At 38.0% G+C, this 17,972-nt stretch overlaps 1 protein-coding gene across 3 annotated transcripts in view; it reads left to right on the top strand.

Moving 5' to 3' along the window:
- LOC117426607 (protein Largen-like) overlaps positions 1-17,972 on the top strand; it is a 94,308-nt gene that overhangs the window by 40,425 nt on the left and 35,911 nt on the right. Inside the window, exon 2 of one of the 3 annotated variants that reach the window (XM_059022544.1) lies at positions 8,147-9,063. The exons of 1 other annotated variant lie outside the window; for it this stretch is intronic. In XM_059022544.1, the coding sequence (XP_058878527.1) occupies positions 9,013-9,063 (51 nt within the window). In that variant the 5' untranslated portion in view covers positions 8,147-9,012. One more of the 3 variants, XM_034924717.2, reaches the window with a different exon arrangement.

Genomic DNA, 17,972 nt, shown 5'->3' with positions numbered 1-17,972 from the left:
TATGTGATGCAACCCCCGGGGACCGAAGTCCTCCCTGGCAGTTGACATACGCTACTACCGACATGTTTTCCATTCGGACAAGGACATGTCTCCCTTGGAGCACCGGAGAAAAATGCTGGAGAGCAAGGTGAACCGCTTGCAGCACCAGCGCATTGCCTGCCCAGACTGCACCCCAACCTAAGTTGGATGCGTCTGTCGTCACCACCTGATGGCTGTGGATCACCCCAATCCTTTCACCTTCGCGTATGTGAGAGGTCTGCCTCCACCAGCACATGGCTTCCCAGCATACACGAGACACAATCAGCTGACAGTGTCTGACGTGTTTGGGATGTAGCCGGAAGGCATTGAGCCAGGCTTGAATTGGGCGCATATGGAGTAACCCCAGCTGTAGGGCTGATTAAGCCGCGGCCGTCAGACCCGGCAACTTCTGACACAATGCCAGAGACACTCGATCCCTGTTGAAACAGGGATAGACACTTCTGAATGGCAACCACTCTGTCGTCTGACAGGTATGCCCGCATTGTGAGGGAGTACAGCCGGAGTCCCAAGTAAACCGTACTTTGCACCAGAATTAATTGGCTTTTGGCATCATTGAGGGTGAAGACAGAATGTACTGTTTTTTTTTTGTTTTTATTAACTGCAAGAGCAGTAAATAAAACACACATACATACACACACACACAACAACAACAGCAAGCTGTAGGGGGCACTATCACCATGCCAGACGGGAGAACTGTGAAAAATTCTATTTTTATTATTTTTTAATTTTTTTTAGCGAAGCGCACCGAGTGGGCAGGCCGAGACAGTCCTGTGGAGTCTACTCAAGAGTGGGGCACGGCAGAGCCGGGTTCCCGTGGAGGAAATCACGCGTCTCTTTTTTCTTTTTTAGCTACAATAGCAGGAAAAAAACACATACAACAGCAAATGTTGTGGAGTTAGAAAGCAAACTGCAATCGCAAAGTGATGCATGCTGTTGAAAAGAGAGAAAAATATTTAGTTGCGTTTCTGACTCCGGGAAATGGCAAGCCGACTTCCAGCAGTGTAATATTGCATGGGAACTCCAGAAAAACTTGAGTCAGAGCTATTTCGCACAGACTTAATCACAGCAACTGGAGAGGTTAGAATACCTACCTTACCTACCTGATTGTGAGAAGCAAAAGAGGAAGTGAGCTCCGTGGAGTGTGTTTGTCCCCTCGGGAGGCAGGACTCAGGACGTCACTCTGAGGAGTAGCCTATCGGCAGCTCTGACATAAAATACTCAGTAAATACCTGACCTGTGGCAGGCATATCCCCAAAGTATTGGTTGGTGGTCGTCTTCAAACTGAAAGGGAACTGTAACTGTTTCATTTGCTACATCCATATATTGCCTTTTTATTTGGTATGGATGTACTGGGGAGGGCTTTTTATATTGCTTTGTGCAGTGCGAGCAGATTTCAAACACGTTTTCTGTTATATCTTGGAAAAAGGCTCATAATGATTATAATGTGATTGTATTATAACTATGTTTAGGCAATGTACCCTTAAGTGCAGTATTATCTTGCACGATTTGCAACATAAAAAAAGCATTTCTTGTAAAAGTTTAATAAAGAGATCATAAACAGAGTTTGTTTCAGTATTATGTAAAAGCAAAATAAATCATTTTAAAAGAAGATCTGCACTGTGGAATCTTGTTCCATTTTATTTTGGGTAAGAGTGTGTCAATTTAAAGGTACAACAGTAAATAAAAATGGGGGTTTCTCACCTGCACTGTGTTTGTTGGTGGATATAAACCATTTGGCTTAACCAAAGGAAATATTATTTTAATTTACTGGTCTGTCTATCCTGGATTTCGTGTGCTGTGGTAATGAAACTAATGGACAGATGTGATAAGGTGGCACCTTATCATGTTACTAAAAAGAATGGAATAAAAATAAATTGGATGCGTCTTTTCTACTGCATTAAAATTATGACACGTGCCCCCCTGTTGGATTTCTGGGAATGTTGCCACTAGGTTTGGTCCAATACTTCATAAAAATAAAGATTCCCTCTTTATGCTTTGTTTGTACTTTTTACATAACTTTATCCAGCATTGACCATCTTGTAACTGTAATCAGACTACGTGGGGTAGGGTAGGGCTAACAGTGCTTTTTCATCACGTTTCATGTGCTGTCACCCAGTACTGTTGCTTTTTCTTACATGTTCACAGGCATGTCTGCAAAACAGCTTTTGATAAACCCCTGCCCTGCATCTGCAGGCTCGTAGTAATTGTATTATTGTTGAAAGTTCAAAGAAACGCATGCACAGTGAGAAGTATTCCACATTAAAGGAGAAGTCAGTTTCTCTTGATCTGCTAACCCTTTCGGTCTCCTACTGTCCATGGATTGGCCAGTGCTAACCAAATGACGTCAACGTCCAGAGATTGCTCTGTTCAGAAGCAATGGGAGATATGGCAAGATGCAATGCAAGCACTCATGAGTTTGCACATTGCTTTTCCCTCAGAACTGGGCCCATGGGGTTTTGTTGTATACTATCTGTATATTTTTCAAGATACTTGATTTTGCTGATATCAGTCCCATCTGATTGTGTATGCCTGCTTGTGTATAGCTCTCTCACAATGTTATCTTTGCATCTAATGTCTCGAGCTGTACTGCAGATATGCTATGAACTATGTAAAAGCAGCACAGATACCCATTTGTGTGCCCCGCACTCCAACATCCTTGAGTTTCAAATTACAGTAATGGTGAAGTAATGCATTGAATTTAATAAAAGCAATGGGGGGGGGGGGGGGGTATTTAAAGTTGCAGTCCTTACCAGAGAGTTACAGACTGGCTATCCTGCATCCTGATTGACTAAGTCAATGCCCAACATTCCATCAGGTTTATAATAATAAATATTATGAAAATGCAAAAATCGGGCTTATGAGTTTTAGGCCTGTAGTAATAAGATGTTCAGCTGTTTAGAAAAGTGAAATAAAACTCTTTGTCCTGATAATATTGTACATTATGGGAGTACTGTATATTACATTTAATGCCTATGAAATTTGTTTGATATGTAATGAAAGGTCATTTTCTTCAAATAAGAATAAAAGGTCAATATTTTCAGATGAGAAACACTGGAACTAATATTTCAAATAATTATTGCTGGTTTAACATATGCAATGCAATGCAATGAGAGGGCAAACATAATTAAAAATAGATCTTGACTTATTTACTTTGGATGGAAGCTGGGACTTGGGAATTAATCAATGTCATATTAGTGGTTTATAAATCTTGTAGGAATATTTTTTAATACGATTTCTGAACAGCATGACCATTATTATTATTCCCTGCATTGCACTGTAGGTTATTGTGACCTACTTTTGCCTGGGAATGGCTGAGCTAATGAAGGCTATAACTATTATTATTATTATTATTATTATTATTATTATTATTATTATTATTATTATTATTATTTATTTCTTAGCAGGCGCCCTTATCCAGGGCGACTTACAATTGTTACAAGATATCACATTATTTTTACATACAATTACATTATTTTTTTTTTACATACAATTACCCATTTATACAGTTGGGTTTTTACTGGAGCAATCTAGGTAAAGTACCTTGCTCAAGGGTACAACAGCAGTGTCCGCCACTGGGGACTGAACCCACAACCCTCCAGTCAAGAGTTCAGAGCCCTAGTCTGAACTGATGGGTTTACAGTATGCTGTCAGTGATCACCTATTTAAAGAGATAGAACTGTTTTTCACTGCTATTTGTTATATCATCTCAATATTTGTCATTTTTTGTATTTTAAAACGTGATATCTTGTACAGCACTTGGTTAACTAAATATCTGTTTGCAAACCGTGATTTCAGTTAGTGTTGTACTTGCTTTTCAGCCGGACGGGTCGCCAGCCAGCTGAAAAACCCAGATGCTACTGTGTCTTAACAATAAAGATTGATTGCGCTGTTAGCAGACTAGATCACTTGCACACGCCGGGTGAAAAAAAAAATCTTGGAACCACATGACAGCTGTGTTGCTGTGTTACGTCTTGACACTACATTTAACCAATCAGACAGCTGAAGTGGTGGGTTTTCCGTTTTAAGCACTTTGAGAGGCTGAAACGTTAAAATGACTGCGAAAAAAAAATAACCAATTATTTTTGAAGCAAAAATAGTGACAATGAATGTGGAAAACCGAAATGGATGATGAAAAAGAAAACAATATGTGGAAAATGAAAAAGAGCAACTCGATACAGTCAACTAAGGGCAATTTATAGAAAGCGAATTGGAAGAACCGCAAGAGGGGCCAGTGAGTAAAAAAGAAAAACTGCTTTTTTACAGCAAGGAATTGGGTGGTATGATGTGCAAGCTCTGCCAGAAACACAAAAATGATCACAAAGAATCAGGGGGTAAATGGAGCAGTGTAGCCTGGGTATGAATTAGGGTGGATTATTATTCATTATTCAGCTTCTTATTATTATTCCAATTCTTTGTCTTATTATACATTTAAAGTAAAGACCATTTTATTTTTCCTTTAAAAGTGCCCCCAGCTATAATGCTGTGCCACCCAGCTATTCAGAATTCCTGGGTAGAACCCTGCTTAGAAGGTGGAAATGCCCCAATTCCTACAATAGCTTTTTACCTGTCATGAACCAACCAGCTGCTTCCACCTTTTCACTGACATGCTGAAATAACCCAGGAAGTGCAAATAGATTTCCTGGGAATATGGCATGGAAACAGAGAGCTTTCTTTAAAATACCACATATCATATTTTAAAATGAAAATACATGTACGCTACGACTGTGTTTCTTTCAAAACTACACATTTGGGACCTATGTAGCTAAAGGAAGCACAAAACAGGTAGAGTAAGGTTTATGTCACGAGTTTGTTAGCTACAATCTCTTTAGATACACTGATATCCGAGCAAAATATTGTGTTAGTCCAGAAAAAAAGTAATTGCAATTAACAAATGTAAATATTGGTCAATTATCCATAATTCATTATATCTGGTTTTAAAGCACAGAAATGAAAAGCACACATCAAGCATGTACCATCACCTTTACTGACACCTGGTTGACTAAGCTATTGGAGGCAGTATTTGAGAACAACTTTTTTCTGTTTTCATTGGCATTGGTTTCATGGAAAGTTGATATCTGTTCATCGTGGTACTGACATCTGTAATGTGTTTATATCCAGGGTAACCTGAAAAAACACAATTCATTTTAATGGGCCCGGGGTCCAAAACCCACACAGGCCTAGTCAAGAATGTTCATTTTTCTTAAGAAACACTGTAATCAGCATTAAAAAAAAGATTCAACTTCACTTTTACATTTTGTTGGTTAAATAGTGAAACATCAGAAGTTTTAAATCAGTGAGGGAAATAAGTTGCCTCTAATTTTTTGACAGCTTATGCCTTTGCATAAGTAGACACATCTTATTGCTCAGTGATTCATTTTTTGAGAATTAACACTGTGTAATTTTAGGAAATAGAAGGAGAGTGACAGGAGTTTTGTTGATTCAATAAAGGGCTAGACTGAACTGAGCGATTAGCAAAGGGCCCAGAAATCCTGTATTTTATTTATATGCTCTTGATTCAGTTAACCAGTTTATTAATTGCTTGTATTCTTGTATTGTCTGTTTCCATAGAGGCAATCGAAGCAAAGTGGTTTTTTTTTTAATGTTTTATTGAAGACACAATTCACTGCACTGAATAGAATAATGTGCTGAGAAGTGCTGCACCTACTGAACTTGTTTACAGAATTTACAATGAGACATTTACTTAAATAAGTAACTGAAACCAGTCGTCCATCTCAGAGCGAATCAGTGATTGGATAAGACCAGAATCACCGCCAAATACCCTCCCCCATTATAACAAGTGTGCATTGATTTCCACTCATGATGTATGACGGGGGCTCAGATTGCAAGTAAATTGGTCTTTTTAGCTGGTCTCAGGAAATGAGAAAAAGATGTATGCATTTGTGGCATGCTATATAGGGGGCTTTTGTTTTAATTATGTATTTTGTGATCACATTTAATTATGATAACAAATAAGGTATATTCACTGATTGTCCTAGTACAGTTGTGATGAGATGACATCCCAACATCATTTTAGGTCTTTCATTTACAACTATGGAAGTACAAGGGCCAACAAAAATCGCCATAAAGGTTACTAGCTGGTTAGTCCTGTCAGAATGGTTAGTTAGCAAGGCTATAAAAAACTCCTCACCCATCTCTGTAATTGGTCTCTGTTCTTGAATTGTGGTACAACAAAATGATTTATGGTGTAAGTTACTGCAAGATTAAAATAACCCTATATCATTAAGCATCCCTGTAAGGGGATCTTGTATGAGTTTGGAAATCCAAAGTGCTTCTTCAACTGCTACTACAGTAGAAGCTCAGAGTTACGAACACCCCACTTTCACTCAACCATGCATGCAATGGAACCAGATAGGCACTCTTAAAAGTAGCGTGCTGGTCATGAAGAAGGAAAAATTACCGTACCAACAAATGTATCCCGACAAAGGTGAGGCAGATTTCAAAGCAAGTACCGGCTTTTTTTCTAGGAACATTTTAGTTTTAAACAAAGCAGTTTCTTTTTCAAGCCAAAGGAGGTTGAATGACTGCAATTTGTTTCAAATAAAATAAAAACAAGCACTAAGTTAACCCAGGTTGTCCTGGATGTTTACATCTGTCTTTCTGCTTCAGTTATGATTTCAATGGTATGTTAAATTTGTATAGTACCATTTATTGTACGGTTTTAAAACCTGTCAAATCATAGCAGTATTAGTATTGCATTTCTGTGCTGTATCCTGGTATTATTCAGATTAAGGCTGTAGATAGTAGGTGTACACATGCATTAAAGTCATTGAAAACTCCTTTTTAGAGTCACAGACATTTCAGACTTAAGAACAGCCTCCATTTCCATGGTGTTTGTAACTCTGAGGTCTACTGCATCTCATAAATCATGTCTGATGCTGACTTCAGATTTTCATTGAAATCTAAAATTTTCTTTTACTTTAATCGGTGAGTTAACATGGTTGCCATATTAGGATCATGTGACTTTTTGGTTTCCAGATGATATTGGGCTTCATACTCAGTACACAATAGTATTCTGTGATACTGGGTTTTATCGTGGTATAGTCCAAGAAAAAATAAGTATTGTGCTCCAGTAATTTACAGTTGATACACAGCTGTATTATATTCATTTTTGACATATAAATGATACTGGTCTTTTTCACATTTCCATTTTACTTAACATTTAACAGTTTGATATGATATGACATTTCCCTTGGATTATGCTACTGGGGTTGTTTTTTTTTGTTCAACTCACATTTATAATTTTAAATGTACTTAGAATGCATTTGTATACCCTATATATATATATATATATATATATATATATATATATATATATATATATATATATAATTGAATTTAATAATAATACCAGACAAGAGATTGGCTTTTTATGATAGAATAATACAAAATATATATTTTGAATTTAATGGGGGTTTTTTTCAGACCCAAAACAAAAGGTCAGTTTTCAACAGGAAGGAGGTATTTGTTTTATGGTTTGAATTTAATTACAGTTTAAACAACACACTCATTTTGGAAATAGAGGGTTCCCTTTCAGGACGAAATGTAACCATTAACGAATGGGTATTTACCTCCTAAAGACCCGAAACCTGGAACTTGTATACCAAAGCTGCTCAGCGAGTCTGTTACACAGTCATGGCCCCACCCCTCCCCCACCATTTTTCCTTTCAAGACTGACCTAATCGGAGAGCCTTGTTCAGATAAGTACATTGTTGCCTCTATTTTATATTTTGCATTTATTGTGTTTTTACACAAATTATATGTGATATTTTAACTAATCGCTGTAATAGTTTTTTCTGGTTATGCGTATTTATGTGCACTACAGCCTGTTGCTTGTTACATCCCGCTGCGGCCTTGTGCCCCTCATGAAGCCAGCGGCTTGAGTCGCTCCTTCCCAGGGACCCAGCAACATAAGTTGGCTGACTTTGTGCTCTGCCCCCAGGCTGCATAGCTCCGGTTGGAGTTTATTTTATTTCTTGTTTTTACTATTTAGCACCATACGAGACGTTTTGTATAATTTATGTAAGTGTTAATTACTGTTTTTGGTTGCGAAAGTATTTTCTCTTTGTGTGTTTTCTGTTTTTTACAGATACTACGTGCAGGCAGGGAACCGGCCTCACGATCTTTCTCATCTTCCTTGAGCTCTGCCTCTTCTTCACCTCCCTTGCGGAAGAGATAGAAGAGTTGCCGTTCCAGGCGATCGGCAGATTCGGAGCAGTTGGAAATGCTATGGACAGCTGTTTCCCACCAAGGAACCATTCTTGCTGAATTACTGTGGGAATGTTCGGTGCCACTTGCCCCTGTCGGCAGAGCTTATACCGCTAATCACAATAGCCACTGCAGTCTTGCAAGTGCCCTAGCCTACAGTAGGGGAAACAAGGCACTCAATTTCTGACAATGAGCCGACCGCCTCTCCAATATCAACCCCAGTTCAACCGGGTTTTCTCTTTGAGATCCATTCTTCCTGGGACCATCTAGCAACATGCTGCTGTTTTCCGGTCAATGGACATCCTATATAGGGTGCATGATGTGGAGAAACTTGGCGGACCCATTTTCTGCCGTTTGAGACTTCTATTGCCACCTTGGTCCAGGCTCCTAATTTAGCGCTCCTGTCCAAGGACACTGCGTTCCCTACAAGCAGTGCCCGGTCTCTGAAGTGATCCTCAAGAGAGCCTATTCAGCCAGTGCATTCGCCGCACAGCCAGGGAACTACAACAGCATCCTGGTAGACTACCAGCTGCATTTGCTGCGGTCCCTCTCGGAGAACCACATGCCCTCACCACACCTGCTCTGTGTGTCCAGGCTCAACTGACAGGCTATAGGTAGAAACCTGGCTGTGCTGGTAGCTGCACGTAGGCAGGTTTGGCTTTCCCAGACACGCATGCTTGACGGGGACAAAGCACCACTGTGGGACCCCCCTGATTACTCCAGGGCATACGTTTGGTCCCACGATGGATGAGATGCTACAGCGCTGTAACCATGCGACTTCCCAAGCGACTTCCTCCAGTATGTAAACCAGAGGCAAACTGGCGCCCTACAAAGCTTAGCCTTGTAGCATTCTGGTCGTTCCACAATCTTGGCCTTGCGACAGCTTTGGTACACCCCCATGCATTCAGTAATGGTTATATTTCAAACTTGAAATGAAAAAAAACATTAGGTTATTATCATAACCCTGGTTCCCTGAAATAGAAACGTAACCATTAACCTTCAAGGTGGCTGCGTCCATGATTACAGCAGACTTGAAGGAAAAATTATGCTGAGAACAGTGAGCGCAGTCCTTTTGTGCTCCCGGTGGTGGGGCCATGACTGCATCACAGGCTCGCTGAGCAGCTTTGGTATACAATTTTCAGGTATCGGGTCTTTAGGAGGTAAATACCCATTCGGTAATGATTACATTTATGTTTCAGGGAACCAGGTTCAGAAAAATAGAGACATCTTTGAACTTATGCTACACTAATGCTTTTGGCTAAGTGAGTTAGAAAGTTGAATTTTCTATTTTATTAGCAAAGAAAAAATACATACCTAATATTGACCTTTTACTAATAAATGGATATTTGTCTAATAAGTTTATGCTTTATAAAATGCATTCATATTGAGCGAGTCGGATTGGCTTTTTGATTTATTCCCACTAATAACTATCATGTTTCTATCATGTAGGATGACTGGGGTGGGGCATTTGGTCCATTTCATTTGCTCCCTACATAACTCTTGGTATCCATGAATAGATAATTGCCCCATCTTTAAATACATGTTTTTAATTAGCAATCCACTCCATAAGTGCAGTGGTAATGGGTTTTTGCTAAAACTAATGTGACAATTAAATACATTGAATTATCTGTCATGGTGACTACCAAAGCTTGTATGACCTTGAAAGTAATACAATGTTGTGGAAATGTATTTGCATTGCCAGGAAACTTAGTGAGGGGTCTGAGGAGGTAAAATGGTGTCCCCCACCACTTAGCATCTCATTTAATACTTTGCTGGGAAATAGGTTGAATGTTGGCCTCAAAGGGAAGAGTGCCCCTCATATTTTTTGCTGGTCTACCAATAATGAACAAGAACAAAAACTCCCTTTTTCTGTTAAATGGTTCAGTCAATGTCAACAGATGGAAGAGGTAATTAATTCAGACTTTCTGACACTTATATCTAGGACAAACTAGATACGCATATCAGTATTAAAAATGATTTAGAGCCTATGAAAGTTCACTTTTCATAATTATAAAATCTGTTCGGCCAGCAGGGTTTCTCTGGAATTTTGGTTAGTAGCTAACGTCCTTCAGTCTGTTTATTTAGAATGGCCAATGTGTACTTAAGTGTTGTTGGAAACTGTTAGTTTTATTATATAATAAAATAACCACAGATTACACAGCTTTACCATCAGAGAAAACCTGGGTCTTTTGTGGCAAACATTTGCTCTGCAACTGAGCAAGAATGCGTAGGAGGGAAATGTATAAATTGGCCAATCCACCCCCCCCCCCCCCCCCCATTAAAGTATGTATTTAACACTATATTTTAAATAAATAAACACAAACTAAAATCACTAGCAAAACATACTAAAACCAGTGTAAAAAACAGTACATAAAACGATAAAATAATCGCTCTTTAAAAGTATCTCTCACTCGTTCCACAGTGACGTCCTCAAGACTTCGGGAGCATGCCAGTGGGGTAGCAGTCAGAGCTGCTTAATTATTTTGTTCTGTTAGGCAGATGTACTGGCAGTAAAATACAAAAAAAAACAAACTCAAAGAAAGACAGCTGAGAAGCATGGGTACAATTGAGGGGAGTTTCTTAAAACACAGTACACAAACAATCAATACACTAAAATACTAAACACACACTAAACTAGGGCTATAAAATGGAGGGGTAAAGTGCATTTACTTGGAAAGTATTTATACTTTAGGGACAACCATGCGTACTTAACTCTTCCAATCACCATAAAACAATATCCAAAGTAATTTAAAAAACACTTAACACTTCAATTAAGGGGGTGGGGAATTAGTTTGCCAGTCATGGCATCCCACATCATGCCTTCACTGCCTAAAAAGGCAAGCAGGGGAATATGATGTGCACCCTCAAAACATGCTCCTCCAACAACAAAGACAAAACATATAATAAACCCAAATCCAATGCTTAAAATATATGCATTCATTAGTGCAAAACAAAGTATAATAAATCAAAATAGATACATGTAAAAAAAATATTTAAAAAACACAAAACTTAAATTAATTTTCAAAATATTTACACTTTATATACAGTTAAATAAATAGTGGTGTACCTGTAACCCCATGATAGATGACAGATTTTTATAATTTACAAAATGTGAACATTTTTAATACTGAAAGTAGTGCTTATTGTGGTAAATAGTAATTGTACTCAAAAGTAACCGAGACGTGTTCCTGAATAAAGTAATATGTGTGCTTTGTTAAAAGCAGTCGTCATGTTATACTGCATGTACTAAGCTGTTTTAATGTTGTTACTCCAAGCTTGTAAATCTGCCCCATAGCAGGGCTCTAATGGGATGTTAAAAAGAGAGTCAATAGATCAACCTAGAGGGGAAACAGAAAGATTACATGGTGGCTCTTTAGTTCTGCCGCCGCTAACGCCATTAAAATAGATTTGAGTTCTTACTTCTCCAGTCGTGACTTGAATGAGTCAAATTACTGTAAAATGAAATTACATATAACATAGGCTCTAACTAACCATTACATTTCACTTTCATTATCCTTACTGCTACAATCGGACAAACAGCCTGCCATAATTACCAGCAGCTTGTGTAAAACTGCACATAACTCATTTGTATCATTTTTCTTCCTAGAAAATGAATCCAAGATTCAGAAACAAATGTGAGGTTGCTGCTAGCACTAATAAAACCATTTTCATATACCCCCAGGCTGATGTGTGGTAAACTGTGTCTGGACTGTTACAGCTGACAGTTGAATTACACTGACTTATATTCTGAAATGAGTACAGATCAGGAGAATAATGCTTAATGCTTCATATGCCAGTCGACATAACAAGATGCCCACATTACCACTTTTCAGATTATGCACTGTACTGTAGAGTGCTTAATAACAACAGTTACATTTACGTTTAAACCCTTTCAAAGCCGGGTTTAGAATGCTATGCTGGAATCCTGAGCCACATATCATTTAAAAGCTTAGAACTTGAACTGTTTACAGAATTCAGAACCTGGCAAAATGTAAAAAGGTACAAAATTGGTAGAGTGTTTCCCCATAACACTCCTACTGTCCCATTGCAGTGTTTCAGGTCCTGAATGCTGGTGTGACAGATAAAGGAATGCCCCCACAGGAGATGCAGTGGAATTCTGTCTCCGAATGAAGACCCTTTTTTCCAGTAATGATTTACATAATTCAGAACATTCTGGAATATAAAAAGGTTACAGAAATTACAAATAAGTTACAAAGTAAAATTACAGACATATTTCAATAACTATGTATTGACTTCATCATGAAGACCATAAACAAAATTAACTTTGACATCTTGAGGTCAAATAAGTAAATAACACAATAAATAAATCAAATGGTAAATACATAAAAAAAAAAAAAAAAATCACTTTCAACTGAGGAAAAAATAAGAATAAAAAATAACAATAAAGGTCATCCAAAGCCTAAATTAGACATTCATGAACAGGGAGGACCAAAACAGAATTGCCTTTTTAATTGCTCATGATATGAAAAAATGAAAAGGTTCAGTATTTGTAGTTTGGTTTTTCAAACCAGCTCTTCATCTTCCAAATATTTTTTCTACAAATTACATGTGCTGCGTATACTATATTACTGTATTACATTTCTTATTAAACTATGAAGTACCTTTTGAAACGTGCAACGTTTTATTGCGTGTAATAAAAAGTATATATATATATATATATATGTATTTAGCCTCCCCACTTCTTAATGTCAGAGCTGCTACTGGTATTCCCAGTATATGAGTTACTTGTGTTTCTTTGTCAAAATGAGCTGCATGTCTCTGGGAGGTTTGTTTACAAACTTCATTGCACAGATACAATGCACACGCTTGAAAAGCCTGGCAGCCATGTTGTTCTATCTTCAACAACCAACCAAAATGTACTTTTTATCTAAATTTGCATATTTTGCACAATGGTGAAAAGTTTAAGATTTTCTTTCTAAACGATTAAAACTGTTAACGATTTTTTTTTGTTATATGTTTGCATGCAGCCATTAGCATGCTCTGTGCAGTAGATTGCTACAGTAGTTGACCATTTTAACACACAGTACTGTTTTACTGCTGTTGCCTTCGCGATAGGGAGCTTGTCCAGAACTTTCAAACTTTTTTTTTTTTTTAAATGATAATTTCATAATCAACAGTTTGTTATGTTGTACTGTATCTGATCTAACTACCCCTGCAAGGAACTTTGTTTTGTGATTGACTTTGCACATGCAAAAGCCAGGGTGATGTTCATATGTTATTTTCTGTCTCACACATATAAGGGATAATTTGTTATACTGCATTAATAGTTAACTAGCAAACCTGGTACCTAAGCCATTTAGTTTTTGGCTAATTACATAGTTAAAATGTATAACAGCCAATTGATTACACTATCAAATCAGTTGAAAATGTACATATTGTTTTTACTTATAATCTATTTTGACTGCCAGGGTAGAAATAATTCAACTTTCTTAAGGTATATTGTAGACTAAAATCTTTACTGAAACAACATTATCAAATCCAGCCATCTCAGACCCATAAGGTATATATATTTAAATAAATCATGAATTAATGGAAGCTCATGGCCTTTTTTTCCTTCCACGTCCAATGGGATTCCGCAGGAGGATTGAAAAGCTACATTTTGTGTTTTAAAAGACCCTTTACTCCCTTGCTGTTTTTGGAGCAACCCTCATACATATCAGTAAGAATTTAAATAGCGTGACATTTACTCATGTAAAACATTGGAATGTCTGTCACTGTTGTAATTCAGTGAAGAATACAATCAAGCTACCGTATTTAACCCCAAAACACAATCCTGAAATTGGGGGGGCTGACTAATACACGAGCAAAAACACCCTTATTTCAGCAAACCTTTAATGTCTGCAAAAGTCATGGCCGGTGTGTGGTTACTGCAATCCCTGTCTGTACCTAGCAGGGTTTAGGACCCAGGGGAGCCCTGTGGCAGGCATGCATTCAGTGCGCGAGGCACGTTCACATACAGTACTTAGCTACGCACCTGCACCCTGCCCCCAACCACCGTCGCCGCTCTACACTTCCGATTTTGTATTTTCAAAAGTTGACAGATATGTAATAATAATAATAATAATAATAATAATAATAATAAAAATAATAATAATGTTACCTTTTCAATTGCGTGCCCCTGCATCATAGTGCTTCTGTGAGAAACAGCAGCACCTCAGTCGTTGTCGACAAATCCTTGTTGCCCTCGTTGCCAGAGCAGATGCTTCTAATTTCTCTCAAATCAAAACAATTCTGTGACATTGTCACCTTAGTGAATTAGTGAGTGATTCCAATAATAACTGTATGAAGGACGGTATCCTATACAACACCTGTTCCTCAAAGCGTGCTGTACCTATTAGTCATCTTGTGCCTAATGTATTTAACATTCACATACCCAAGGTGCATTTCTCCATGCCACTCATGCTCTTGGAGTTAATGGTCCTGAAATTTAATGTCACCCAGAAAAAAAACTGCTGAAATAATTCTCAATCATTTGATGCTGCAGCTAATGAATACAAATGTTTGAAAGGGTTTTCTAAAGAGGCTGTAGCTAAGGAAATGCAGTTTTTGTTGTGTACTTACTTTCACTATGTAGATTTCACATGTGCAGCTTTAAAAGGAGCACACATTACTGCAAACAAGTATTTTCCTGTTTAAAAAATGATAACTATTGAAATAATAAGTTAAATAAACCAATATGTTTGCTTCTCTTCGAAACCACTATTCTAAACCTCAACAATGTCTTGATATTTGATAAGGTCAGGATGGGGGAAGGGCTTCAAAAAAGCATGTCACTGGGGGGGTCCCGGAGTGGCTCACTGGGAGAAGCGCAGCCGCGTGGTGCACAGGCTGAGTCATAGAGCGCAGGTTTACATCCTGGCTGTGCGAAGAATGCCGGTCTTTGCTGGGGACTCCGAAGGGAGCGTCGCATTGGCTTTGGCGCTTCCGTGATTGTTTCTCCTTATTGCTGTACAGCGAACCCTGCTGGCCAGACGCTCAGTAAGCTCAGAGCAGACACCTGCAGAGCTGGCATTTGTCCTCCAGAGGTCGGTAGCTCGCTGATATCCGCTCTCGAGTTCCTGGGTGAAAAAGGAAGCTAGCTTGGTCGTGTGATCAGTGGACGCCCACTAAATTTTCGGGTCATCTGAGCAATGTGGGGAATTGTTGTGGTGAGGAGAAAAGCAATTGGGCATTCCAAATTGGGAGAGAATAGGGGGGAAATTATAAATAATAAATAAAAAAATAAATGAAAAAGCATGTCACTGACTGCAAAGCATGTGAGTCAAGTGACATCTCAAGTCTTCAATGCCTTCTTTACTTCCATTAACCAACCGTCTGCTTCCACTATTGACCCCAAAGACTTCGCTGAGGTGATGTGTAGGAGTACACAATATTACAGACTAAGCGATTTGGGAAGAGTGTTGTCAGCCAAAGCCAAAAATCTTAATGTGGTCTATAAAACTCAAAGAGTTTTTAGTTAGACGTGATTAAAATGTACTGCTAATTTTCTTTCCGACTGAGGCCGGTGATTTCAAGACAAAGCAGTAAAAGATAGCCAGGGAGTTCTCGTAACAGAGAATTCTGTCTTTATTAAACTAAACAACTGTGGTGTTTCAGTTCTGAGCTTACAGTTATTCCTTTTTCTCTTGGGTCGAATGAATCATGCGACTGCTATGCTACCCCTTTTAAAATGGGAATCAAAGTGTTCTGTCTGGTTCTGATCCAAGGACAAAAGCTTTGAGCAAAACCTGTGGGATAAATGATACCAAGTAATAATGCTCTTTTGAAAACATTCTGTGGAAGTGGCAGAGGTGTGTGTTCCACAAATACTGAATGGAATGATGTCCAAGTATAATAAACTAGTTTACTGAAAAATCATATTATTGTACTACAGATAAACCAAATAATACAGCAGAAACATAAACACGCATTCTGACTACATCTGAAATACTGCATAATAAAATATGCATGCAGTATATTTAATTCATATTTACTTTACGTGTGGGATGAACAGTAAAAGTGTGTGATGCAACAATATTATTATTATTTAAAAAAAAAAATAATTCATGGAAGTTATATGTGTTGAGTACTATAGGCCTGGTTAAATGTCTTATTTATTCTTGGTAACTGTTTCTATCTGGAGAGAGCTGTACGCCAATTATCACAAGTTATTGACAGTGTCAGTATCTGGGGATAAAAGTTGACTGTCTGTCTGTCTGTCTTTAGGTCAAACCTACATTTTGTGCACGCAGTTTTACATGTTAAATGTCATGGACATTTTGTTTGTTATGATACTGCAAGTTAAGAGTGTACTTCTAGCTGTAAAGTACACACTTATCACCCTTATTTACTATTTATATACTACCCTGAAACATGTATTGGGACATACATGTTGAACTGATAGGTCGGGGGCATTTGTTGCCCTTTTAACCTGCTCCATCCTCTTGCCTTCTAAATATCTTGAATCCCTAAATAGAAAATTCTCTCTTCAGCTATGTGGAAATGAGGATGTTTACACAAGATAACATTTACTCTGTCATTTTAAAAATGATTCAAGATACTTTCTTTTTCATTTGACCAGGAATTCACTAGTTATTCAGACTAGCCACATAACTTCTGTTTGCATTTGATTGCATTTAATGTGTGTTCAGGCAATCCTTGCCCTCGTCTTCACTGTTCTTTCCTGCATACTGATTAATATTATTGATGAGCATTTACAGAAAGGTACAAATACACACATGAGATAATATAACTCATTAAAATAACAACTCAAGCACAGCTGCATGCTCTGTGTATGCCTGGGGTAATATGAAACCAAATAGTTCATCCAAGGACAAAATACACATTTCAGTTTAATTAAGAGTTATTCGTGAGTGATAGTCATGAGCAAATGCAAACACTTTTAACTAATGCACACATTGCCATAGAGTGTCAGGGCCGTGGGCAGCCATGGAAAAACACAGAGGCACTTGCCCATGCACCCCCCATTTTGATGCTGTACCCTGCAATGACAGTACAATATTCTGAAGAGCACAGAGGCTATAGATATCAGCGGGACTTTTAATGTATGTATATAATGAGGGATGAAATACGTTTTATTTTGCGACAAAGCAACGTGTAAAAGAGCCAAAATAAAAATGATTAGTATGATTTTAACCAAGGCATGTGCCTCGGGTGCCTTGAGCATTTTTATACTCCTCCCCCCTTTCAAGGTCATTCATCAATAGTAAAAGAATTTCCTGAACTATCAGATTATCAGTGCATGGTAAAACATAAGCAATAATGTACAAAGGCAATTATTAACCAGTTAGAACTTTAAGTTAAATAGTTTAAACTACATGTAATATTAATTGACCTATTCACACGTGTTCTAGACTTTCTCCCTTTTGAGAAGGCAGCACAGCGGTGCTTTAACTAGTTCAGAAGTGAATACCAGATTTAAAAAAAAAAATAGTGAATAAATGGATTTTGTATGTATGAAAACAGGATGAGACTTGACCTGATAAATAGATGCAGCCTTTATACCAAAATAACATCAAAATATCTCAGGTGGTCTTGTGGAGAAGGGGTGAGGGGAGCACTTCAATTGTTTAATCCACTGTCATGCCCTATTTTAATTTAATCAGCACTTTCAATTCAGTAGATTTCTTGATGCAGAGAAAAAAGGCCTTGACAAACTGTTTTTTTTCAACTCCTCCTACAAGTGC

This window comes from Acipenser ruthenus, chromosome 1, assembly GCF_902713425.1.
Source record: "Acipenser ruthenus chromosome 1, fAciRut3.2 maternal haplotype, whole genome shotgun sequence".
Taxonomy (NCBI): domain Eukaryota; kingdom Metazoa; phylum Chordata; class Actinopteri; order Acipenseriformes; family Acipenseridae; genus Acipenser; species Acipenser ruthenus.
Note: the sequence above shows the minus strand (reverse complement) of the source record. Positions and strands in the feature narration are given on the sequence as shown.